Genomic DNA, 27915 nt, shown 5'->3' with positions numbered 1-27915 from the left:
GCGGGCGGATCACAAGGTCACCAGATCGAGACCATCCCGGCAAACACGGTGAAACCCCGTCTCTACTAAGAATACAAAAAAATTAGCCGGGCGTGGTGGCGGGCGCCTGTAGTCCCAGATACTCGAGAGGCTGAGGCAGGAGAATGGCGTGAACCCGGGAGTCGGAGCTTGCAGTGAGCCGAGATCGCGCCACTGCACCCCAGCCTGGGTGACAGCGAGACTTCCTCTCAAAAAAAAAAACAAAACAAAAAAAAAAAAAAAAACTTGTGTCTATGCTTGGTGGCTTTTCTTCCTGGAGACTAGGTCTGATGGTGTAATCAGAAACTAAAGGCACAAAACCTCTGAAAGGAAGGTGAGAATTCAGAGACAAAAAGCTTAACCTGATTTGGACAACCTCATTGTCCCTTCCAAGATTATTCTCTGCTCCTTCTCTCGGAGGAATTTTCTTCACTGGGAAGCCATCCGTTTCCATTAGGTCAGTCCTCTTTTCACCCCCATCTTCCTTGCTCCAGGATAGTGGGATCTAAGGGTAGTTCATATCACTTGATAGGTGGTTGCTTGACATAGAAACTGAAGTATCTTCTCTTGTTTCCAGAAAATCAACACAGCTCTAATTAAAGCTGACACCTTTCTGCTTGAAAATACACTGCCAGCCCAGAGCACCTTTACATTGGCCATTTCTGCCTATGCTCTTTCCCTGGGAGATAAAACTCACCCACAGTTTCGTTCAATTGTTTCAGCTTTGAAGAGAGAAGCTTTGGTTAAAGGTATAACTTGTTCCATACATTTATTCAGCGAGCATTCACTAAGACATAAAGTCTGCTAAATCTGGGAAGTGGGTAGTGACATGCAAACTTGAGTAAGATTCAATTCCTTCTTGAGTAAGATTCAATCCAAAGTGCTAGGATCACAGGCATGAGCCACCACACCTGTCCTCTATTTATTCCTTTATTCAATAAATATGCATTGAGTATCCTATGGACACCTTCTATACATCTGGCACTATTCCAGTCTCTGGGAATAAAGGAATAAACAAAACAGGCTCCCCAAAATCCAGGCTGTCATGAAACTTAAATTCTAACTGGGAAGACACAAACATGATAAATAAGTAAAGCTTTATGAATAGGTGGTGATGGCTGATATGAAGAAAAATAAAGCAGGGAAAGGAGACAAGGTGAGAGGATGGGTTATAATTTCAGACAGGCTGACTGGGCTTAAGTTTCACTGAGAGAATGGTGTTTGAATCAAGAGCTAAAAGGAGGTGAAGAAGCAAGTCCTGTGGCTATCTAGAAGGGTGTGCCTGGTGGAGAACAGCACATGCAAATGCCCTGAGGCATGGGCATGCCTGGTGCTCCAAGAATGGCAAGGAGGCCAGTGTGACTGCAGAGGAGTGAGAAGAGGAGTAGGAAGTGAGGTCAGGGAAGGAAAAGGTGAGGGAACAAGGGAAGGTCATCTGAGGCATTAGAGAGACTCTTCAGGGCTTCTGTAAACAGTTGTGCAGTGGACAAAGCACCTAAGCAATCAAGTGAATCGAGGCTGAAATCCAGCCTGTGCTCCACTCCCCTGCCCACGTACCCTAGTTTAGGGCTGCTTTCACCGAGAGCAAGGAGTGCCCATGTCTTATCCACAGCAATGTGCCATGGGGACCAGAAGGAGCCCTGGAACTTTAATTTCAGCTTTGAGAGTGAAAAGGGGAGCCACTGGGGGATTTTAAGCAAAGGAGTGCATGACCTGGCTTATATTTCACCAGGTTTGTTATAAAAGTATGTGTTTGATTTTGAAAAATAAAGATACTGCTTCCTATAGGTCGAGAGACAAAAAATAGAAAGAGAGTAGCAGTGATTATTGGCATGACTGGGCACTTTGGAGTCCTCTTCTAGCTAAGGTTTTCTAGAAGTTTTATAAATCTTACTGAGGTTTATGACCATCTACAAAATATGATTTGTGTCATCATTTAAAAATTACTATATTTTGACATATGCCTCAAAACCACTTGTATGATACTTCAAAAATAACACAAAAGAAATGTCTTGGGTATTGTGAGATATGGATCATAAAATCATAGAATTTAAGAGCTAGAAGGGAACTTAATAACCCAAGAATTGTTCCGGTTGAGTTTCTTTAAAATCCTAAACTCAACTCTTCATTTTAAATACAGCAAATCTGAGACTCTGAGAGGAAGGGTCAACGTAATTTTCAAGGTCATGCAAATAATGTAGTTATGAATTATAAACATATACATCAAAATTTTTACTAACCTTCAAATATGATTTCCACATATACATTACTTTAGTCTCAGCCACTCAAGAAGCTGAGGTGGGAGCATCACTGAACCCAAGAGATTGAGGCTGCAGTGAGCTACAATCACACCACTGCACTCCAGCCTGGGTGACAGCAAGATCCTGTCTCAAAACACACACACACACACAAAACGAAAAACAGGTTGAGTGTTCTTTATCTGAACTGCTTGGGACCAGAAGTATTTCAGATTTCAGATTTTTTTTTCAGATTTCGGAACATTTACATATATAAAATGATATTTCTTGGGGATGGGCCTCAAGGCTAAACATGAAATTCATTTATGTTTCATATGTACTTCCTTTACACACAGCTTGAAAGTAATTTTACACAGTATTGTCAATAATTTTGTGCATGAAACAAAGTTTTGACTGTATTTTGTCTGTGACCTGTCACATGAGGTCAGGGATGAAATTACCTCCCTGTGGCATCATGTCAGAGCTCAAAAACTTTCAGATTTGGGAGGCATTTCGTATTTCAGATTTTCGAATTAGGGATGCTTAATGTGTAAAGACAAGTAGCACCACATTAAGGGATCTCTCTTTGCATTGGTCATCTTTAGGAAGTTCCTCTAACAAGAAAAAGTAAGTAGCTTCTAGAAACTGGAAGGCCATAATACACCTGGTAGAATTATTATGTCAAATTCACATTTTTAATCATATTAATGAATGTGATTTGTTGGTGTTCAGGTAATCCACCCATTTATCGTTTTTGGAAAGACAGTCTTCAACATAAAGACAGCTCTGTACCTAACACTGGTACAGCACGTATGGTAGAAACAACTGCCTATGCTTTACTCACCAGTCTGAACTTGAAAGACATAAATTATGTTAACCCAATCATCAAATGGCTATCAGAAGAGCAGAGGTATGGAGGTGGCTTTTATTCAACCCAGGTAACATTTCTTTGTCTTGTTTCATCTTCCTGTAGACATTTTTATTTTCTCCCACACCACGCTCATCTGGCCTCCATGGCTTTGTCCACCAAATGAGCGTGCAATAGATATGAATAATGTCTAGAATTGAAGGACCCCTAGAGGTTATCTGCATCAACACTCTTATTATACAGAAGAGGAAATTAGCTCAGGGAGTTTCACTCAGGGAATTCATGGCAGAGCCAGAATCAGAACTCATGTCTCCTGACTTTAAGCCCAGTACCTCCTTCATTATTCTAAATCACCATGAAAGGCTAGTAAGGTTATTAGCAATTATATCATATCCTATGTAATAAATAGTGGTTGCCATGTAGACAAAGGTATTGATGCTCCTTCTCCACAACGAAATAAATAAAAAGTGAGAGAAATACTGATTGTTACATGTTAATCTATCTAGCTATTTAATGTAAATTCATTTGAGTATGTATTTTTATTACAACCAATTATTATGTAGTTGTATAATAAATGTTTATATTCAAAGTTTAGATTGAATGCTAATATCTTCCCTGTTGCCTGGATGTTTAGATAATGATGGAGTGTGTATATTTATATATATAAAATTTAGACATAGAGAGGGCCTTCAGTATTAATTTACTGACCATCTAATGTGTTTTATCTTGGGTACAATTATAGGGTTAGCAGAAAAGAGTGCCCTATTGATTAGCATTTGCCCCCTAGATATAGGCAGAGGGAATGGCCACATTGTTTAACATCTCTGATCTAGTCATGTGTCTCAGTTTTATAGATGAGAAAGATGAGGTCCAGAAAGATAAAGTTTATTCATTTATTCCTTCAACAAATATTTATGTACCTACTAAATGCAATGGATATTACCTTAGTCCATTGTGTGTTGCTATAACAGAAAATGACACACTGGATAATTTATAATGGACAGAAATTTATTAGCTCATGGTTCTGGGTCCTAGGAAGTCCAAGATCAGGGGGCTGCACCTGATGAAGGCATTCTTGTTGCATTATTCCATGGTGGAAGGGCAAAGAGTAGGTGGAGTGGGGGGTTGGTGGGAGTGGGGTATAAACTCATCCTTTTATAACAAATTCACTTCTACAATAAGCAGCATTAATCCATTTATGAAAGTGGCACCCCCATGGCCCAAACACCTCCCATTAGGCCTCACCTCCTAACACTGCCACATTGGGGACCAAGCTTTCCGACACATGAACTTTGGGGGACACATTCAAACCACAGCAGGCATCAAGAAAAATATATTACCTACTTGCCTCATGAATCTTACATTGCAGTGGGGTAGGCTAACAATAAACTATAAATAAAAGCATTACAAATTGAGATGAGTGCTATAAAGGGCAAAAAGGTAACATTAAAACAGAGAATAATGGGAAAGGGGAGTTTATGGCCTTGTTGTGGAGATACTTAAGCTCAGACTGAAGGATGAGGAAGAGATAATCATGCAAAGACTCAGAGGAATTCTGCAAACAGTGATTTGCCTGAGGTTACATTTGCAGAACATATAGAGGACCCAGATCTGAGGCCACACTTCCTTCCTGTCCTTGCTAACAGCGTCATCTTTATTGAGGAGGGAGAGATCTTTCTTCCCCCTCCACAATGGGGCTCTTAACCAGTCTTACTGCGTCAGCTGGAGTTTCATCTCCAGACAATGCTGCCCTACCCCCCATAAAAAGGGCATTTGTAAATAGGGAGTACATCAATGAACTAAACGTATTTTTGTGCCTTGCTGATTGTTGACAGGACACAATCAATGCCATCGAGGGCCTGACAGAATATTCACTCCTGGTTAAACAGCTCCGCTTGAATATGGACATCGATGTTGCTTACAAGCATAAAGGTCCCTTACATAATTATAAAATGACAGACAAGAATTTCCTTGGGAGGCCAGTAGAGGTAAATGAAGAACTTCGTGTAGTATTTTACAATTGGCTGAGACCATTGAAATCATCTGTCCCACTCTTTATTTTATAAATCTATCTTTTCGCTACTTAAACATATATTGAGTGTCTGTTATGTCCTAAGCAGGGATGCCTGCTATATCCTGGGCACTGAGGATTCAAAAATAAAACACAGTCAGCGTAGTGCAGGGAGATTGTCATTTAAGCAGATAGTGAAAAATAAGAGTCTTGATAGGTACATGGAAGTACAGAGGGGCCCTCCTGATCCTGGCTGAAAGATGGGAGGAGTTTGTCAGATGTGTCCAGCTGTGTGGGTTAAATCTGAAAAAATCAGAATGAGTTAGACAAGTGAAGAAAAAGGAAGAACATTCCAGACATAGATAACAGCACACAGAGCAGTACAGTGAGTGTAGGAGGGAAGGCATGTCTGGGAAGCTGCTAGTGGTTCCTTCTGGCCCTGGTCATACATGCAGACTGTGGCCAGGCTGGAGTCAGCCTTTAGGGTCCCCAGCTCCTTGCCCCATGTCCTTTGCTACTGCTGGATTTTTAAAGGTGGTAACTTTGATGGCTTATGAAAATTTCACAAAGAAAAAGACATGTTGGAAAAACTGTGTTCTCTATTAATATTAGCTGCCCACATATAGCTGCTAATACATATTTTTCTAACTACTGTGTTTACATTAAAGTATACTTAAATGTACAGTAATTGGAAATAGTCCTCACTGTTGACATCTTTCACAAATTGGTGTTTGTTAAAAGTAAACAAGTATGAGAAATATATATATATATTTTTTGAGATGGAGTTTCGCTCTTGTTGCCCAGGTTGGAGTGCAATGGTGCAACCTCGGCTTACTGCAACCTCTGTCTCCCAGGTTCAAGCAATTCTCCTGCCTCAGCCTCCCAAGTAGGTGGGATTACAGGCGCCTGCCACCACACCCAGCTCATTTTTTGTATTTTTCGTAGATACGGGATTTCACCATTTGGCCAGGCTGGTCTCAAACTCCTGACCTCTGGTGATCCACTCACCTTGGCCTCCCAAAGTGCTGGAATTACAGGCGTGAGCCACCATGCCCAGTGGAGAAATAAAATTTAATGCAAAAATTGCAAACTGGTGGCCCATACTAAAAAAAAGGATATGGATATAAACATAGACATAGATATATGCCAACATTTAAAGATCCAGAGATTTCAAATAAAAACCTGATTCCCAACTTCCCTTAATAAACCAAAAGACCTGGCAGCAAGGCACTGGGCATTGGCATGGCTTCTGCAATTTACTGCAGTCCCCACCAGTCACAGGATGTATGCATGTGCATTTATGTTCATACTTGCTTTGTGTCCAGGCCTCTGCAGGCATTTGTGCTTGTGGTCCATAGTTTGGGAATACGTCTTCTTTCCCTGGGATCATTCAGAGTTCACCAGAGATTCATGTTCTGAGTCTGAGCTCTAAAGAGGATCTCTTGACCTTCCAGCTACCTGAGGTAGCTGGAATTATTCTTTTCTATAGGGATAATGCTGTAAGAGGCCTCTTGTCATCCTAGCAAAATTTAAACCTTAGCCCAGGATGCTGCTTCCATGTAACACCTGGGCTGTTATTATCCAGCGTGGAATTTTCTACTCCAGCATTTCCTGAAATGTGTTCCGTGAAAGAGTGTTAGGTGGTTGAGTGTTTAGCTTAAATGAAGTTAAACAAGTTTTTTAATCCAGAATTCCCCTGTTCTGTAATGTGTATGTGATTAAGTGTGGTGACTCTGGGCGTGAAAAGGGGCAGAGGCAAGGAACAGTGCACAGCATTTCCCAAACTTATTTGTCAAGCATGCTTTTCACATGCAGTATCTCAAGACACTTGTTTTCCAGCAAATGCTGCTATATTCTATCAGGGAGAACAAGAACGTTACTAAAATTTGAAGGAAAGATTGAGAAACTTTAACATATGCCCAATCCCTCTTGCATTATTGTGCTAAGCAAAGGAAAGGGGAGGCTTGGAATAAAGGAAGGGCCAACTCCTCGGGCTCAAAATTATCTCTCCCCTACTTTCCACAAATTAGGGAGCATTTAGATGACAAAGTTCCTCTGGGCAGGAGAATGAGTTAACTCCATTTATGTCTTCACTTTCCTACTAGCAGAGTGGGAAGAAGAGCAGCAGCAACTAAGGATTTGGCAGGCTTGAGTGGGGTGCTAGTGGTTTGGGGTGGGGTACCAGGGGTTTCTGCAAACAAAGGCCATGACAAGTGGAAAAGATAAATCATCAAGAGATGGAAAACGGGTGCAAAGGAGGAACTCAGAGAGGACCAAAGATAGATGCACCCACTTTCAAGTTATGTGGAGGTTCCCTGCTCTGGGTTCTGATGAAAACGATCTCCATTGGCACACAGGATGCTGATTCCTGAGCTAGGCACAGAAAGGAATTTATTCAGTTGGCAAAAGGAGATGAAGATCCAGATTTACCATGGCCATATGTAAATGAAAATGTAACCAGAAGTGACCTCTGACATGCTGCTTTTGTTGGTTCACTCAGGAGATCTCAGACATCTTATTTACATGTAGAAGGGAAAGGGGAAAATACTAGCCTTGTTTAGCACCTGCCGTGGGCATAGGATTTTCAGTGTCTCATCCAGTTACTCTCAGAGGAGATCTGAGAGAGGAGGCTGGTAGGTGTCAGCCCACTTTTCATAGCTCTATCCTCCCTCCCTATCAAATGATGAAAGAAAGCATGGTTTCTCTATTGTCTTTCCAGGTGCCTCTCAATGATGACCTCGTTGTCAGTACAGGATTTGGCAGTGGCTTGGCTACGGTACATGTAAGCATTTAATTGATATCCAATAATGAGTTATGTGTCTATTTGTACTAAGTAAGCATTTTGGGGGATTTATGTGTTATTCATAAAGGCTTGTTTCTTCATTTTAGCCACTTGGCACTTGCAATTTTTTTTCTTTTTTCTTTTTTTTTTTTTAAATGGGGTCTCACTCTGTCACCCAGGCTAGAGTGCACTGGTGTGATCTTGGCTCACTGCAACCTCCACCTCGCAAGCAATTCTCCTGCCTCAGCTTCCCAAGTAGGTGGGATTACAGGCACATGCCACTAGGCCCGGCTAATTTTTTTTTATTTTTAGTAGAGACGGAGTTTCACCATGTTGGCCAGGCTGGTCTCAAATTCCTGACCTCAATTGATCCATCCATCTTGACCTCCCAATGTTCTGGGATTACGGGAGCGAGCCACCATGCCTGGCTGGCAGGTGCAAATTTTTCTAGGCTGTTTAACTATGTTCATGCATTCTTAAATTACATGTTCTGAGCATAAATTAACATCCTATTAATAATTTTAATCACATTTTTATCTTTAGTACATTCATTCCTTCAAGGACTGTTGTAAGTTTATATGGGGGAGGAGAGGTTGTCCACTTTTCTGCCACTTCTGGTTGGTGTCAATGTATCTACTTCTGGCAGCACCTCTGCCCATTCACACACACCTATAATTTGCTGTTTGCCATTATGGTGTGTGGCTGGAAGAAACCCACACTCCTTAGCCTTGTGGTGTTGTGTGTAAAATTAAAGTGGAAAGGTTCAAGAACAAGAACCTTGGGAACTCTCCTATAGAGTAAGGTGCCCAGATTTGACTGCATGGAATTTAGACCAAGATTCTGACCGGCCAGAAGTCATTTTTTGCTTACTTTGGGTCTCTCAGGTTTAGATTATGGAGTTTGCTTAGAGTCCAGCTGCTGGAAAAGTGAGTCGCTAATGTACACCGTTTGTGCTGGATTATGAAAATGATTCTTCGAGCATCCCATCTGCAGCAGCAGTAGTGTTGCCATAATACCTTTGTCACTTTCCCACTTTAAATAGACTCTTCTTGCTTACTTGTCCCCAATGTAGGTAACAACTGTAGTTCACAAAACCAGTACCTCTGAGGAAGTTTGCAGCTTTTATTTGAAAATTGATACTCAGGATATTGAAGGTAAAACAGCATGATTTACCTTGTAATTTTGGCTAAAAATAAAGCATGTTTATACATAGAGAGCTTCTCTGATTAGGAAAAATGTGCTTACTCAAAAAGCAAAATTTCTTGATCAAATACTTTAGCAGGTTGACATCCAAGTAAATTTTTTACATTAGATATATTTTTTGCAATAGATATAACTCTTTAATACAGTTGGAAGCTAATATTAAATAACAATAACTAAGCTAAATGTATTTGCTATTGATCAATAAATTGTTTTGACTGACTATGTTACTTTTAAAGAGTGTAACTAGTTGTAAAGCCACATTAAGGTCTAATTCCAGAAGCCAGCATTTCTGTTACTTTTGTGTTAACCTTCCAATCTAGGACCTTGAATTCCCTTATCACCCTGTTAGTTTTCCATCCCTTAGCCTTTCTGTATTCCAAGGGGTCAAGCAAATGAACATTTCTCTGCCTCCATCTTTAACTTAGTCTCTCCTGTACTTACCATTCTTTCTTTAAATGTACCCCCGACCCTTTTTTTTTAACCCAAGGCCCTCACATCGCTCTGCTGGTTGGTTCTCCCTTCTTGGTCCAAAACCAAGTCCACTTGCACACTCCAGTCCTCCTCCTCTCCCCATTGCCTCCAGGGTCAGAATGAATGCTGCTGCCTCTGCCCTGATATTTTCCATCTATGGCTCAGAAGCCTGTTCCTACAGGAAACTTCCCAACTACCAGCAAATCAAGGCATCTGCTCTTCCTCCCTCCAACATCCCCCAAACATATTACCAATACATATTTATCTTTAATAATTTCTTCCTTAAATTATAAGTTATTTGACAGCAATGAACTGTTAATTATTTAAAGACTTTAATTATTTAAATTAATTATTTAAATACTTCCTGGTATTGTCAATAGCCATGAATTTCCATTAGAACCGCTGAAAGTATCTAAACTTCCAAATCACAAATCATTTTTAAGTGTGTTCAGAGATCTGTTCATTAATAATTCTGTTCTGACACGTTCCAAAGCAGCTGAAAACAGTTTACTCTTATATTTGTCTGTTTGCTTTCTTGTTGCGTATGCCAGCATCCCACTACAGAGGCTACGGAAACTCTGATTACAAACGCATAGTAGCATGTGCCAGGTGAGCCCATTTCCACAAAAGTGAGTATAGACTCCAAGTTCTCATTTTTGTTTTAGTATTGTTTCTTTATATATTTTCAAATTTTAGTATGCCCAGAAGATACAAAATTGTTCAATTGTTTAAAAACGCAGAACACATGTATTCTTAAATAGCTACTTACCGTAAAAAACAGCCTTGGTTTTGCTCAGAATAGTTTTCTCTCTCATTTTTGTCTTCTGATTCAAACAGTATAATACTAATTTTTTCTTTCTTTCAGAGGGATAGAGATGTGATTAAAAAAAAAAACAGGAAAAAAATATAAAAGATTCTCTCAAAAACAGTTCCTACTCTCTTACTTAGAAAAATCACACTTACCTAACAAAATCCCTGGCCATTATTAGCTAGATTCTCAACTCAACCTGCACATTGAAGTCAGCTGGAGAGCTCTTGGAGATGTCCAAATGTCCTGTGCTCCAGAGGTCATTCTAATGGTAGCCAGGGTTGAGAACCATTGATGTTAAACCCTCTCCTGACTAAGTTTCCTGTTATTGCTAGGTAACAATTTATTGCAAACATAATGGTTTAAACCAACACAGTTTTACTATCTTGCAATTCTAGAGGTGAGAAGTCCTAAAATCAAGGAGTTGGGTAGGGCTGTATTCCTTCTGGAAGCTCTAGAATTTGTTTGCCTATTCCAAATTCTAGAGGCTCCCTGTGTTCTTTGGCTTGTGGCCCCTGTCTGTCTTCAATACAAGTGTCACAGCATCTTCCAATCTCTCTTTGACTGTGACCCCTGCTTCCATCATCACACCTCCTTCTCTGACTCTCCTGCTTCCCTTCCTCATAAAGATTCTTGTCTTTACATTAGACCTACACAAATAACCCCCATCTCAAATCCTTAATTTAATCACATCTGTAAAGTTCTCTTTGCCACATAAGGTAACACATTCACAGGTTCAGGGGATTAGGACATGGACATCCTTGGGGGCCATTATTCTGCTTACCACAGCCACCATCCTAAAATATTTATGAAAGTGTAGGTTTTTTGCCAGGTACGGTGGCTCATACTGTAATCCCAACACTTTGGAAGGCCAAGGAGAGAGGATTGCTTGAGCCCAGGAGTTCAAGAATAGCCTGGGCACCATAGCCAGACCCCATCTCTATAGCAAATTTTAAAAATTAGCCAGACATGGTGGCACACACCTGTAGTCCCAGCTACTTGGGAGGCTGAGGCAGGAGGATTGCTTGAGCCCAGGATGTTGAGGCTGCAGTGAGCTGTGACCATGCCACTGCACTCCAACCTGGATGAAAAAGTGAGACCCTGTCTCCAAAAAGGAAAAGAATATGTAGGTATTTGAAAATATGTATATACATTTGGCTTTGGTGATCACACAGTGTGATCGGATAGTGGTAGAGCCAGGACTGTAACACAGACTTCTTCCCTGATCTTTCCATCGTCCCTCAATCCTTTCTGTTGTGTTCTATTTTCTTAACTCTTGTATTGTCAATAACAGTGATATCTATGGATGGCATTTTGCTGATTTTACTTATAATCACGCACCCACTGTGGACAACATGGAAATTCAATAGTGTTGTGCAAAAGATGAGAGCTGAGAAGGACCTTAGGGATGATATCATAATCCTCTTGTTTTGGAAATGAAAAAACTAAGACCCAAAGAAATAAAGTCGCCTGCCAAATGCTCACAGAGTTAGAGGCAGAGCCAGGGGCTCAAATCCCCAGCCTCTGATGTTCAATCCAGTATCTAAACTGTCTCTTTTTTTTTTTTTTTTTTTTTTTTTTTGAGATAGAGTTTCACTCTGTCACGCAGGTTGGAGTGCAGTGGCCTGATCTCGGCTCACTACAACCTCTGCCTCCCGGATTTGGGAGATTCTCCTTCCTCAGCCTCCTGAGTAGCTGGTATTACAGACACACAACACCACGCCCAGCTAATTTTTTTATTTTTAGTAGAGATGGGGTTTCACCATGTTGGCCAGGCTGGTCTCAAACTCCTGACCTCATGTGATCTGCCCACCTCAGCCTCCCAAAGTGTTGGGATTACAAGCCTAAACCACCATGCTCAGCCTAAACCACCCTTTCAATCAGTGTAATCTAAGACCACGAATCCCAAGGAAAAGCACATTGTTTCTCCCTGCCTCCCTCCCAGCTGTTTCCCAGCCTTCTCTATCTCCCAAGCCCAATCGCTTCCTAGGATTCCTTCACTATTCAGTCCTATTTCCTTCCTCATCAGCATTTCTTCCTTCCAGCACTTCCTACTTCCTTCTGTGGCCAGTCCCTGCTCTCTGTTCCCACTCAAACATCTTTCCTCATTCCCTAACTTCTTTCCAGTAAGGTCACCTTTCCCAGGCAGCTTCTTTCCTCCTGAATGCCATTCCTACCCTTGGGCACCTACCAGCTGGGGAGGAGCATGATCACAGTTACCTTTAAATTTGTAACAGTTGTCAAAGGGAAGTGTAAGCAAACTTCTGGGCAGAGCTCGAATCAGTGTCTGGGACCCTACAGGGAGGCATCTGTACTTGCCGTAAAGAAGAGCTCTCTGATAGGGTGAGACACCTGTGGGATAGCCTCTGCCAGTAAGAACTCCAGTGACCTTCAGGACATCAGCTTACTTCTCCGATCCTCTTCTATGAAGCAAAGATATTGCACTACTTTATCTCAAGTTTTCTGCCGGTTCTAATTGTCCACAATTCTGCCGTACAGAAAAAGGCTGTTATCAAAAATTCGTTCATTTGACTTCATTGGCAGGAGGCCTAATTCCAGATTATCAATATACAAAAGAAAGCAAGGAGAAATGCAATCTTGAATAGTCTATCCTTTGGTTTTTACAAATTGGGGACAAAATGTTCCAGAAAGGCGGGTGGAATATGCTTTTGGCTCTGTTGACACTGAAGTTAGGTTGGGTAAATTCCAAAAGGAACTGTGTAGTACTTATTCATGTAAGAATTTCTTTGCCTTCAAATATTCTCTCTCCTGATTAAAAAATGCCAGCATGAAGTTTCTGTGTTCAGAGGGTCTCTTTCGTGTATTTACCTTTTTACAACCTCTCTGTTGTATTCCTAAGAAAAGAAAAACAGGATTTCATTTCCCTCGCAACAAAATGCCTTTGGGGAAGATTGCTGGTTTTGGCAGCAGGCAAAGGGCTTCTTGAAAGGAGGATTTCTGTTCCACCATTGAAACAGTCTCCATGGCAACCAGTCATCAAGGCTCCAGCAACCTTTTCATAGACACTCTCCACTCGGGAGGCCCTTTTCCATCCTGCTGACAAAGTGTTTGCATCTGTGAGCAAGAGTTCTCTGCTTCTACCCATCCAATTAGCGAGATGTTCAGATGTCACATTAGAGTTCCAAATGTTTTATATTCTGTTCTAAATTGTCAATTTGGTGGAGAATAGGGTTAAATTTTTATGAGTCAGATATTTTAGAATACTTTTCATTATTGTGGCAAATATTACATCTATAACTTCTATTAGGGACTGCTTTTATTTATTTATTTATTTATTTTTGAGGCAGAGTCTTGCTCTGTTGCCCAGGCTGGAGTGCAATGGTGCGATCTCAGCTCACTGCAACCTCTGCCTCCCAGCCTCAAGCGATTCTCGTGCCTCAGCCTCTTAAGTAGCTGGGATTACAGGTGTGCGCTACCACACCCAGCTAATTTTTGTATTTTTAGTAAAGAAAAGGTTTCACCATGTTGGCCAGGCTGGTCTCGAACTCCTGGCCTCAACTGATCCGCCTCAGCCTCTCAAAGTGCCGGGATGACAGGTGTGAGCCACTGCGCCCAGCTGGGATTGCGTTATATATGCTCCATGAGGTGTCATTGAGGAAAAGATATGCCCTGACCCCTCACTAACTTGCATGGTGTCTCCTCTTCCACCAACATTCATACCTGTAGGTGAGATAAATTCATTTTCCCTGTTATGAACTGTCTTTTAACTTCTTCCTTTAATCCTGTCTGCTCTCCCAAGCTTCACTCTCAAACATCCAGCTGCCTCTCAAGCATCTTGAGGTGAGGCTGGAACCTGAAATCAGGTTTTGCAGAACCACACTCCCTCTGTCTCTGCCCCAGCCTCAGCCAGCCTGTCTCTTTTATGTCTTCTAACATCTCTTAATGGTAGCTGTAAGCCTCTGCCACCCAAAACCAAAGCCTGGGAATTATAAAGATAAATTTAAAATACAAGCTTATACTTCTTCACAGTTAGTTTTACAAATAAGAAAATGATCTTAGAAGGGGGAAATGATTTGTGGGAATCTCAGAACTGGAATAAAACCCAAGTTTCCTGATTCTCCATTTCATTATTCTTTTCTCTCTTACAAAACAAAAACAAAAACAAAACCCTCCCATTGTGCCCTTTTTGCATTTCTCCTTAACTTCCTTCCAGCAGAATTCCTACTGAAAGGATAGTCCTTGAAACATTTTCTACATAAAGTAGCTATTATGGGAAATTTAGAAAATAGAGAAAAGCATGAAAAAGAAAAGAGATAATCGCTTATAATCTCACCATCCAGAGAAAGTAGCTACTAATATTTAGTGGGTTCTTTTGTTTGTTGGTTTGTTTTTAAAGAGGGAGTCTCGCTCTGTCGCCCAGGCTCAAGCAGTTCTCCTATAGCTGGGATTGCAGGCGTGTGCTACCACGCCCGGCTAAATTTTTTTTATTTTTAGTAAAGACGGAGTTTCACCATGTTAGCCAGGCTGGTCTTGAACTCCTGACCTCAAGTGATCCGCCTGCCTCGGCCTCCCAAAGTGCTGGGATTACAGGCGTGAGCCACCATGCCTGGCCTTACTGTATTTTCTTCCAGCTTTTCCTGGACATGTTTATTGAATCTCTTTTCAACATACAACTAATTTTTTCCCTTGGAATATGCTTCATTAGAAAATAAACTAACATGAGAATCCAAAGACCTGGATTCTTCTACAGCTCTGCATGAATTAGCCGTGTGACCTTGAACCAGTGCCTTACTCTCATTCTGAGTTTCCCCAGCTAGTTAGCTTGGTGTGGATGACTTCTGTGTTCCAGTAGAGTGGTTCATTGAGATTATTGATCAAGTGAGGAAAGAGAATAGATGACTCAAAGATCTCTTGCAACTCTAAAGTCAGAGATTTTAACCCATACATTGTAGAAAAGTAAATAAATGGAAACCCAAATTTAAAAATTAAGGTCCACTAAGGAACAGTGTCCTTTCTTAAAGAATCTTATTCACTTGTTTATTACATTTTCTAACCTCTTTTTTATTTTAGCTACAAGCCCAGCAGGGAAGAATCATCTTCTGGATCCTCTCATGCAGTGATGGACATCTCCTTGCCTACTGGAATCAATGCAAATGAAGAAGACTTAAAAGCTGTATGTGTTTTCTTTTAAATCATGTAAATTCTTTGTTTTCTTTTCTGAATTATTTTACAGACAATTTTACTTTCTTTCATTTTAATATACAACTTGTAGAGAATCACCCAGAATATTCTCTGTTTTTTGTTTTTGTTTTTGTTTTGAGATGGATTTTCACTCTTGTTGCCCAGGCTGGAGTGCAAAGATGCGATCTTGGCTCACTACAACCCCGCCTCCCGGGTTCAAGTGATTCTCCTGCCTCAGCCTCCTGAGTAGCTGGGATTACAGGCATGCACCACCACGCCTTGCTAATTTTTTTTTTTTTTTGTAGTTTTAGTAGAGACGAGGTTTCACCATGTCAGCCAGGTTGGTCTCCAACTCCTGATGTCAGGTTTATCCACTGGCTTTGGCCTCCCAAACTGCTGGGATCACAGGCGTAAGCCACCAGGCTTGGCCAGAATATTCCTTTCAAAACATAATTAACCTAAGTTTTGATTTATCAAAGTGAAACAGAAGCATACACTAGCATGCTCTGAAAAATATGAGTTTATATGCTAATGTGTTCAGACTTTTTCAAGAAGAGGAACTGCTCTTCAGTTTCTTTGAACAACAGATCACATCCCTGTGATGTGACATCTCATCAACAGGTGAATGCATTTAAACAAAAAGATAATGAAATGAAATTCAAGCTTCTCTCTTTTCCCCCTTAGCTTGTGGAAGGGGTGGATCAGCTATTCACTGATTACCAAATAAAAGATGGACATGTTATTCTGCAACTGAATTCGGTAAGCTCCACCTCCAACCATTTTTCCTTTACTATTACTATTCAAAATATACAGGCTAAAAGATTATAAATACCGTCTCTCCGTAATTTCCTTAAATCCTTGAATTTGTTAAACAGATCCCCTCCAGTGATTTCCTTTGTGTACGATTCCGGATTTTTGAACTCTTTGAAGTTGGGTTTCTTAGTCCTGCCACTTTCACAGTGTATGAATACCACAGACCAGGTAATCAACTCCATGCTAACATTTCTTCAGAAGAATACTTTGTATTCTTTACAGAACATTTAGAAATCCACTAGAGTCCTGTAAATTTTATGTATTGCCTCTCTTAGAGACCACTCTTCATAAAAGTCCCAATTTGAACATTCAAACTACTGTATACAAAATATTGTACATAAACTTCTTCTTGACATTGAGCAGACCATTTTACCTCAGTCCTCAGTTTCTTCATTTTTTAAAATAAATGGATTGTAGTGCCTCCAACTTCAATATTCTTTGCCTCAGGTTTATCTATGGTGTTCACAGATAAATCATCTCTCTCCTTTTGAGAGAAACCAACTCAATTTTCCCAGAACAACTTCTAGCCCATCTATATTCTTGTTACACTTTGCAGATAGCTCTGTTATAGCAGCTGTCAGATTGCATTCAATTATTTGTATGTCTTTCTCATCAACTCCAGGGTGTTTTCATTCTTGTGTCCCTAGTATCTAATGCAGTGTCAAGTATAGAATGTGAACTCAATAAATATTTATGAATGAGTGATACCACATTTGACTACTCCACTTTTGAGAATGTTATGTGATTGGAGAGCTTATTGGTTCACAAGACAGATGACTCCACCTTGGGCAGTTCTACTTGTTAGAAAATTCTTAAAGTGAACCAAAACTCTGACACCCATTCATTCTAGTTTTATATTCTGAAATCACATAGAACATACATAGTCCCTCTTCTCCTTGAGATAGATTTATAGAGTTACATAGCTATATGCTTTTCTTCCCTTGTCCACCCTAAACAATTCCAACTCTTTCAAAAGATCCTCATGCAACATAATTTATTTTCCTGTTACTTATAGAAGCATAAAATATTTTATTTCTGAGAAACGAGTGTTTTAAGCACAGAACTAAGCTAAAAAGGGGAGCTCTTTCTGAGGGTAGGGGAGCCCTTCCCAGGACAGCCAATTTATAATTTCACCTCCCTGGGCCTTAACTATAAAAAGAAGGATTTAGAATAAGCAATCTCTGAGGCTCCATGTAAGAGACTCACCAATTAGTACCTGTGTTGTTCTTCAAACCACTTCTGTTAACCACACTTTCGTTGCCACAGATAAACAGTGTACCATGTTTTATAGCACTTCCAATATCAAAATTCAGAAAGTCTGTGAAGGAGCCACGTGCAAGTGTATAGAAGGTAAACTTTATTTAACATGTTTAGGCTGCATGCTTATTTAAAGCAGTCCTTCATAACCTGAGGTTAATCTGGGGGACACTGGTAAACTATTCTTTCTCAGAAGTAGAAATGCTATCTCAGCTAATTGAAAGCTAATGATTCCTGAGCATTGTAAAACTACGTTTTCACAGTTCCTGAACAACCTGATAGTTCATGCTGTACAGAGGCAGGGAAACACTATCGAGATGGTTGTTGGATATTATAGGGACAACATGATGTGAAATTTTACTTTCACCTAGTCTTTTTAACATACAGGACCAGAGGCACAGGACTGAACCACTAGCTTCTGTTTCTTTTCTATTTTACTTCCCAGTTAATGGAATTCTATTTATTGTCCAGTTCCATTTAGTCTTTCGTAAATTGAAGAAAGCCTTCTTGGCCAAGGAAAAGATCCAGAACTCACCAGTAATCAACAGCTGGCTCCATGAGGGGCTGAGTTAGTTTTGGTTTTTTCAAAATCCTCAATAGCTACACCTTTTCTAGGTACTTATTGTGCCATTTTATGGCTATATATCCGTCACATTATCATTCTGGGTCCTTTGAAGGACTTCTGATTATACTCAAACTGGAAAAATTTCCCCCTTTCATCAAGGGAAGCACATACATTTCTAAGGACCTGAATGTGGAGTAGCCACCCAGTCTAACAATAAGTCTTATGCCAGGGGTGTCCAGTCTTTTGGCTTCAGTGGGCCACACTGGAAGAAGAATTGTCTTGGGCCATACATAAAATACACTAACACTGACAATAGCTAATGAGCTAAAACAAAAATCACAAAAAATCTCATAACATTTTAAGAAACTTTACGAATTTGTGTTGTGCCACATTCAAAGCTGTCCTGGGCTATGTGCAGCCCTCGGGCCATGGGTTCAACAAGCTTGTGACTTATGCTCAAGATTTTGTTTTTTGTTTGTTTTGTTTTTGCTTTATGTAATGTTTCGCTTTATGAAAGAAAAGAAAATGGGCAGGTCTTAGAAATCTGAGATTTGTAAGGTTTTATTGGGTTGTCTCTGGGTTCATGAGAAACTGTGTTTACTCCTAGAAAGAGTGTCTACTTCTTTACATTAACCTTCGTTTTACCAATTTTCACAAAATCCAGCTGATTGTGGGCAAATGCAGAAAGAATTGGATCTGACAATCTCTGCAGAGACTAGAAAACAAACAGCATGTAACCCAGAGATTGCATATGGTGAGTTCAAAAGTTCAATATAGCTCCTTTAAGCATGAAATTTTATGAAAACGTGTTCAGTTAGAAAGATCAAAAACTTTACATAGTGATTATATGGATACAACATTCCATGTGATCCCCTGAAGGAAAATGCCATTGATTTTTAGCCCTAACATGAAAAGTTTTTTATTCCCCAGCAAAGAAATGTGATTTTCATTATAAATAATAGAAGTGACATGTATACCCAGCCAAGACACTTTCCTCTAATAGATCTTTTTCAATTACGGGCACTAAAACATAGTCAAAGGGAACTTTTGAGAAGCCACAGAGGTATAAGATTTCAGTTCCGTACTCTTCCAATTGATAGACCAGAGGCAGAGGCAAAGGTGGTTTAGGGGAGTTGGTTTTTAAAAAATCTCTTCAGTGTAAAAATATAAATACCAAATAATTTTTAATATATTCAGAATTGCAATCCATGTTTGAGACATTCTCCATTTCAAAAAGCGAATCTCAATCCTTCTAGTTGTCCAGAGCTCAGAGCTAAATTAGTGTTCAAGTTCAGTTGCAGCCTTGTCTCAGTTCCTGATAAAATTAGCTCCTTTGTTTTCTATTCAGTTTTTGATGTTTACTGCTGGCATTTTTTGGAGAGAGAGAGCATATCGTACACTATCTCAAATCATTTTTTCATTTTGAAATTGGAAGGGTGGAGCCGGGCGCGGTGGCTCATGCCTGTAATACCAGCACTTTGGGAGGCCGAGGTGGGTGAATCACCTGAGGTCAGGAGTTCAAGACCAGCCTGGGGCGAACATGGCAAAACCCTGTCTCTACTAAAAACACAAAAATTAGCCAAGCATATTGGTGCATGCCTGTAATCCCAGCTACTCAGGAGGGTGAGGCAGGAGAATCGCTTGAACCCAGGAGAAGGAGGTTGCAGTGAGCCAAGATCGTGCCACTGCATTCCAAACTGGGCAACACAGCGAGACTCTGTCTCAAAAAAAAAAACAAAAAAAAACAAAAAAGAAAATAAAAGAAAGAAATTGGAAGGGTGTTATTTATAAATTTAAAAAATAAGTACAGCCAATTTGGTACTTTGTGTTTAGCAACAGCTTTCATAGACAGTTTCTCATTGCAATGGAAAGGGTTCTCATTCTTATGGAACGGGTGTCATAAGAACTTTATGAGGGCTGGGCACGGTGGCTCATGCCTGTAGTCCCAGCACTTTGGGAGGCTGAGGTGGGCAGATCACTTTGAGCTCACGGGTTCTAGACCAGCCTGGGCAACATGGCAAAACCCTGTCTCTTCAAAAAATACAAAAATTAGATGTGCATTGATGGCTGGTGCCTGTAGTCCTAGCTACTTGGGAGGCTGAGATAGGAGGATCACTTGAGCCTGGGAGGTGGGGAGATTGCAGTGAGCCATTGCACTCCAGACTGAGTGACAGAGTGAAACCCTGTCAAAAAAAAAAAAAAAAAAAAAAATGTAACAGAGGATTATTACTATTTGCCAGTGAAGAAACTGAGGCTCAGGGAGATTAAATAATTTGCTCAAGGTCATGCAGAAAGCAAGTGATAGAATTGAGATGCATCCTGATCTCCAGTATTTTTTCCATTGAAGTCTACTGAATTCTCTTAATAGTAATTCAGGCAACAGAATGAGTTTTGTATGGTTAATAACATTTCTTTCCTTTGAATTTATCTTGATTTAAAAAAAAAAAAAAGAAAGCTAAAAAGCTGCCTGACTCAGTGTAGACCCAATGCAGTTTGTTAAATACATGAAGACTTGAGAATACTATAGTGTTTTGACAAACAAAAATTCCACTAAATTATTTCTTCCCTCCATTTTAGAACTATTTTAAATCTAAAATATCAGAAATCTATTTTAACACAGAGAATAAATGCAATTTGGGTTTATTGTGTTGTTTCAAGAAAACACTTAGCTGGCTTTTTCTGGACTACATGCTATTACTGGAATAACAGAATAGAAACAAAATTAAGTAGTTCTGTCTCTCTACTCAGGCCCACATAGTAAGTACATTGCCCATGTCCATTATAAAGACTATGAATCTGAAATTCAGAACATTTTTCATGCATTTTAAGCCACTAATTTACATAGCCCCTGGTTCTGCCATGATGAGTTCACCTATCTATCTCTCGATCTGTCAATCTATAACTGGGATAGACTTAAAGACTTGAGGGATATTTAGAATGAACAAATCTTTTAGGTCTCTCATTTCAAAACAAAAAATGGAAAGATCAAAAGCAAAAATAAAATAAACCTCTCCTGAGGCCACATAGAAAGAACAGGTCCCTTCAAGCTGGTCTTTCCAGACCTGAGGTCAAGCACATTGTGCATCAAACATTGATGTCTGAATGAAGAGAAAACAGGACTGTGGGCAGCTCATGTTGGGTAGTTGCCAAGCAAGGGTGAGTGAGACAACAGAATCATCCTCAAAACCAAAGATTAAAGCCAGTGGAACTATAGGAGGAAGCAAAGCAAGGAACCAAGAAAGCTCACATGGTTGACCTGAATGAGAGATAAGGCTTCCTCTGTGGCCATGGAGAAGAGAATGAAGGGGCTCTTCAAAAGATGCCCATAGGCATGACTCCACTCATCTTAAAGGATCAGCCTCTGAACTTAACATCTAACGAAGGTTTATCTTGTTTGTTTGTTGTATGTGCTTCTGTTATTTTATTAAATATGTATCTTGTTCTAATCAGCCTGTTCTATAACATTGGCCAGGGCTAATGATTCTAATAGATTGAGAGATTGAATCAGACTGAGGGGACTGGGGAAGGCTTCTTGGAGGAAATAAGAACTATAATAGTTCGCCATGCTTCATTTCTCATGTTTGACAAATTCTGGCTTCTACTGGACATAGCATTAATAGTATTAAGACTGAATTGTTTCATTTTTGTTTGTCTTTTACCAGCTTATAAAGTTATCATCACATCCATCACTACAGAAAATGTTTTTGTCAAGTACAAGGCAACCCTTCTGGATATCTACAAAACTGGTGAGAATTCATTCATTCATTCGTTCTTTCATTCAACAACTATTTAGTACTGACTATGTGCCAGGCATTGTATTAGATGCAGAAGATACAACACAAATAAGACAGAGCTCCTGCCTTTTTAAAGCTTATATTCTACTTGGGGAGAAACATTTCTTAAAGATGTTCATATAAACATTTCTCACTGAATTCATTTTTCTCAAACTTCAGCAAAATGGTTTTTTTAATTTTGTAATTGTCCAATTTCTTTTTCTTTCCAACTTTTATTTTAGGTTCAGGGGATACATGTGCAAGTTTGCTACATGGGTAAATTGCATGTCGTAGGGGTTTGGTATATAGATTATTTTGTCACCCAAGTAATAAGCATAGTACCCAATAGATAATTTTTCAGTCCTCACCCTCTTCCCACCCTCTACCCTCAAGTAGGCTCTGCTGTCTAGTGTTCCCTTCTTTGTGTCCATGTGTACTTAGTGTTTAGTTCCCACTTATAAGTGAAAATATGTGATATTTGATTTTCTGTTACTGTGTTAATTCACTTAGGTTAATGGCCTCTGGCTCTGCATCCATGATGCTGGAAAGAACATGATTTCATCCTTTTGATGGCTGCATAATATTCCATGGTGTCTATGTCCCACATTTCCTTTATCCAGTCCACCACTGATGGACATTTAGGTTGATTTCATGTCTTTTCCATTATGAATAGTGCTGTGATGAACATATATGTGCATGTGTCTTCATGGAGAGATGATTTCTATTCCTTTGAGTATATGCCCAATAATTGAATTGATGGGTCAAATGGTAATTCTGTTTTAAATTCTTTGAGAAATTTCCAAACTGCTTTCCACAGTGGCTGAACTAATTTACATTCCCACCAGTGGTATATAAGCATTCTCTTTTCTCTGCAACCCTGCCAGTATCTGTTATTTTTTGACTCTTTAATTATAGCCATTCTGACTGGGTGTGAGATGGCATTTTGTAGTTTCGATTTGCAATTCTCTAGTGATTAGTGATGTTGAGCATTTTTTCATGTGCTTGTTGGCTACGTGTATGGCTTCTTTTGAGAAGTATATATTCATGTCCTTTGCCCATTGTTTTAATAGGGTTGTTTTTTGCTTGTTGATTTAAGTTCCTTATAGATTCTGGATATTAAAAATTTATCAGATGCATAGTTTGCAAAAAATGTTCTCCCACTCTGTACATTGTCTGTTTACTCTGTTAATAGTTTATTTTGCTGTGCAGAAGCAGCTCCTTAATTAGGTCCCATTTGTCAATTTTTGTTTCTGTTGCAATTACATTTGGAGTCTTTGTCATGAAATCTTTGCCAGTGCCTATTTACAGAATGGTATTTCCTGGATTTTTTTCTAGGATTTTTATAGTTTTAAGTTTTAGATTTAAGTCTTTAATCCATCTTGAGTTGATTTTTACATATGATGAAAGGAAGGGGTCCAGTTTCATTCTTTGGCATGTGGCTAGCCAGTTATCCCAGCACCATTTATTGACTAGGGATTCCTTCCCCCATTGCTTGTTTTTATTGATTTTGTTGAAGATCAGATGGTTGTAGGTGTGTGGCTTTATTTCTGGGTTCTCTAACCTGTTCCATTGGCCTACGTGTCTTTTTTGGTATCAGTAACATGCTGCTTTGGTTACTGTAGCCTTGTAATATAGTTAGAAGTCAGGTAGTAGGAGGCCTCCAGCTTTGTTCTTTTGCTTAGAATTCATTTGGCTATTCAAGTTCTTTCTTTGTTCCATATGAATATTAAAATGTTTTTTTCCAATTTTATGAAAAATAGAAAAATGACATTGGTATTTTGATAGGAATAGCATTAAATCTGTAAATTGCTTTGGGCAGTATGGCCATTTTAACAGTATTAATTCTTCCTATCCATGACCATGGAATGTTTTTCCATTTGTTTGTGTCATCTCTGATTTCTTTGTGTCATCTCTGATTTCTTTGAGCAGTGTTTTGTAATTCTCATTGTAGAGATCATTCACCTCCCTAGTTAGCTGTATTCCTAGGCATTTGTGTGTGTGTGTGGCTATTGTGAATGGGATTACTTTTTTTTTTTTTTTTTTGAGATGAAGTTTCACTCTGTCACCCAGGCTGGAGTGCAGTGGCACGATCTTGGCTCACTGCAACCTCTGCTTCCCAGGTTCAAGTGATTCTCCTGCCTCAGCTTCCTGAGTAGCTGGCATTACAGACATGCACCACCACACCTGACTTATTTTTGTATTTTTGTGGAGATAGGGTCTTACATGTTGGCCAGGCTGGTCTTGAACTCCTGGGCTCAAGTAATCCACTCGCCTCAGACTCCTGAAATGCCGGGATTACATGTGTGAGCCATCACACCTGGCCTCATTTCAATTGATATAAATTTTGCAATAAGTAGGACTATAAAGCTAAATTGCAATAATATGTTTATACTAAATATTTTTCTCTTTTGAAATTCTATCAAATATTTTAAGTCCCAAAATGCTTGATTTCTTTTCTTCTGAGACGTGGTCCCACTATGTTGTTCAGGCTGGTCTGAAACTCCTAGGCTCAAGGGATCCTCTCTCCTCAGCCTCCCAGCTTGATTATTACTAACCATACCCTAGAATTTTAAAATCCTAGTAATATTTTTCAATTTTGTATTTGCTTTATCAACACTTTGATAATTTTTTAAATTTTTGCTATTTTGAAAGTTTCATTGTATGAAACTTATTTGTGATGTTATTTTATTTTTTCTTCATTGATGGTTGTAATTTTTTAATTTGCAGGCTAGTTGCCATTCTAATGAAATAAGTGTTTAGAACTTTGATCTTTCTACAATCCAACTTTTGAGCACCATTTTCATCCAATATTCATATTACAAGCAATAATAAGCCATTCTCTTTTTACTGAAATAACAAAGTGCTTTTCATTCCAGAAATACAAATTATTTGTTTTATTTGATACTGATTCTTGCATAGTACCAAAAGACATTTTAGACTGTTCTGAATTTTTCATAATATCAGATGATTCCCAAGCTACAGTTTTTTTTTATTAGTATCATTTCTTCTTTGTTCTCCTGTAAATCCAAAGATGCATTTTATGATATTTAAAAGGAAATGTTAAGAAACATTTGCATACTTCATCTCCTCATTCTGGGTTCATTTTTAACACTTATAAATTTTGAATTTTTATAAATATAAAAATACCACACACTACTTACAGAAGAATTGCGGCACAGTGACAATAAACCATTTAGAATCAAGGGCAAACTGTAGTTTGAGGATAATGATAAATTGGTATTTCTCCAAAGGACAGAGTGCTTATAATAGGTGAGGATACAGAAGAATAAAAGTTATTGTTGAAGCCCAGGGTAGATGCCTGTTCTCTCTTCTGAATATACTTTAAATTTTCCATGATGAGAAGTTTAAAAAATAAGGCCCCATACAGCCACACTGCTTACTATGACAGGCGCTGAAATGGCAGATAGTACTGGTAATGCTGCTCAGATATTGACATAATAGGAATCTACATCATCAGGGCAGCCTAAGAAATCAGCTTGAACTAATGAGTGTACACCAAAATTTATATTACTAATGAAAGGTTACCATTTACACAATTTCTATTATACACTATTTGCCAATTGGTTCAGAAGTTTTTCAGGACTTAACAATTAAGATGACTCTGCCAGAGCTTAATAGTTAAATATCAGCTCTGGATATATAGCGATAAATCAGACACAGTCCATGCCTTAAGAAGTTTCTAGTCTAGCTAGAAGGACAGATGTGGGACAAAACATTGCAATAGAAATTCAAGTGTAAAAGAGGTAAGGAGGAGACAGACATATATTTAAAACAAAGAGCATCCAGGAATATTTTACTGGATACTGTGAGAATTGAAGGAGACTTTTAAGATAAATGAAATTCAATAGGCCAACATGGGGAGGAATGCATTCCAGATAGGGGAATGGGCTACTTGTGAGTTCTTTGGGAATCCCAAAATTATTATCTTTGAAATTTTCCAAGTCTTTCACATTTTGTACTTTTCTACAAAGTTGACAGTTGCCAACTACCAAATAATTTTATATTTTACTATATAATGTGGAGATTAATATTGTTCAACTATAGAGAGCCTTCTTTTAATTCTGGTTCTATAAGAGTAATAATAAGTACTTACATAGCTGCTACTATGTTCCAGGCACTTTTTATATATTAACCCATTTAATTTCACAATGGTTCTACAAGGTAGGTTTTATTATCATGCCCAGTCTTCAGATGAGGGTCTAAGGCCTTATACAGATAACATAAACCATTTTCCCGGAGTCACATAGCCAGGAAGCGGCATGCTTAGAGTTTAACCCAGACAGTCTGGCTCCAGAGACTGAAGCTTTAACCACATGGATATCACTGCTCTCCACTAGCCAAGAACCTCTCAGTAGCGACGAGGAACCAGAAAGCTTGAGAGTTTATCATTGTGACATTAAAATATGAATGTTTTAACCTTACTTGACTTGCATGTCTCTCAGGGGAAGCTGTTGCTGAGAAAGACTCTGAAATCACCTTCATTAAAAAGGTAACCTGCACTAACGCTGAGCTGGTGAAAGGAAGACAGTACTTAATTATGGGGAAAGAAGCTCTCCAGATAAAATACAATTTCACTTTCAGGTAAGTCACCAATATTTTTCAGTCACTGATCTTCCCTCCAAAACTGAGTATGATTTATTCTTAAATACACTACGTGTTTCTTATGGCCCTGCTCTTAACCAACAAGCCATTTTGAACATCAGTGAAATAATATGAGTGTCAAACAGAGAATGATTTAAAACCATCGTGGCAGCTGAGGGCTTAGCTGCCTGATTAACCATCTGAGTATCTGGACCTGATGATGAATCTGAAAGTACTCACCGGACCTCCCCTAACCACCACACCAGCTCCCTTGATAGGTTCTCAGACTGTGGTTTGTAAAGAGGAAAATGTGTAAATAAGCATTGTATTCTCTGCTTTTAGAAGCTAGTCATTGAAATAGATGCCATTTCTGCCTTTAATATGGGAGCCCCAGGCAGCTTCATGTTTCCTTAAGGGTTTGTGAACCCCTCCAGGAGAGGCCGGTACAGAAGAGTTTGGTGGACAACCTGATCCCTAGGGACCTGACCACAGCTAGGCTCTTATAAAAGAAATCAAATCCGGCTTTTCTGTACTGGCCACCTCACAAACGCTTTGTTTCTTGGTAGGTACATCTACCCTTTAGATTCCTTGACCTGGATTGAATACTGGCCTAGAGACACAACATGTTCATCGTGTCAAGCATTTTTAGCTAATTTAGATGAATTTGCTGAAGACATCTTTTTAAATGGATGCTAAAATTCCTGAAGTTCAGCTGCATACAGTTTGCACTTATGGACTCCTGTTGTTGAAGTTTGTTTTTTTTTCTCGTTTTTTTTTCTTTAAACATTCACAGCTGGTCTTATTTGTAAAGCTCACTTTACTTAGAATTAGTGGCACTTGCTTTTATTAGAGAATGATTTTAAACGCTGTAACTTTCTGAAATAACATGGCCTTGGAGGGCATGAAGACAGATACTCCTCCAAGGTTATTGGACACCGGAAACAGTAAATTAGAACACCTCCTCAAACCTACCACTTAGGAATGTTTGCTGGAGCCGAAAGAACAGTCCATTGAAATGGAGTATTACAAAAACATGGCCTTTGCTTGAAAGAAAATACCAGGGGACAGGAAACTGATCATTAAAGCCTGAGTTTGCTTTCAAACTGTGCTAAAAAGCCTGTTATTTTATGCTAGATCAGCTTCAACCACACAGGCAAATTGAGAGAGACAGAGAAAGTCAGCAGTAGGGAACCTTAACCTGGAGCAGGCTTAGCCTCAGAGCCCTCAGCACACTGAGAAGGTAGGCAAGTTTGTCTCTGCCCCCTCCCCTTCCATTGCCCTCTTCATACCCTTGAAGGGAGAGCCTCTACACTCTTTCCCTCCCTCTCAGCACATGTTCATTTCCCCCAGGAACTTGTTCTCGCC

The 27915-nt window shown here is 39.4% G+C and overlaps 1 protein-coding gene across 6 annotated transcripts in view; it reads left to right on the top strand.

The window, feature by feature from the left end:
- The window catches only part of LOC105487149 (complement C5), a 121109-nt gene extending 93456 nt beyond the window's left edge, over positions 1-27653 (top strand). For 4 of the 6 annotated variants that reach the window (XM_024794570.2, XM_011750470.2, XM_071078262.1 and 1 more), the window contains 14 exons: positions 596-767; positions 2988-3193; positions 4959-5111; positions 7854-7916; positions 8989-9070; positions 10142-10199; positions 15430-15532; positions 16225-16299; positions 16416-16521; positions 17620-17703; positions 18840-18929; positions 21838-21921; positions 26412-26550; positions 27117-27653. In XM_024794570.2, coding sequence (XP_024650338.2) covers positions 596-767; positions 2988-3193; positions 4959-5111; positions 7854-7916; positions 8989-9070; positions 10142-10199; positions 15430-15532; positions 16225-16299; positions 16416-16521; positions 17620-17703; positions 18840-18929; positions 21838-21921; positions 26412-26550; positions 27117-27246 — 1545 coding nt within the window. In that variant the 3' untranslated portion in view covers positions 27247-27653. Of the gene's footprint in view, positions 1-303; positions 325-595; positions 768-2987; positions 3194-4958; positions 5112-7853; positions 7917-8988; positions 9071-10141; positions 10200-13258; positions 13476-15429; positions 15533-16224; positions 16300-16415; positions 16522-17619; positions 17704-18839; positions 18930-21837; positions 21922-26411; positions 26551-27116 lie in introns of those variants that run through there. The other 2 variants (XR_011612828.1, XM_024794571.2) reach the window with 2 other exon arrangements.
- Positions 27654-27915: the final 262 nt, after the last annotated feature.

The sequence above is a fragment of the Macaca nemestrina genome, chromosome 14, assembly GCF_043159975.1.
Source record: "Macaca nemestrina isolate mMacNem1 chromosome 14, mMacNem.hap1, whole genome shotgun sequence".
Lineage (NCBI taxonomy): Eukaryota > Metazoa > Chordata > Mammalia > Primates > Cercopithecidae > Macaca > Macaca nemestrina.
This window is presented reverse-complemented; position numbering and strand designations above follow the sequence as displayed.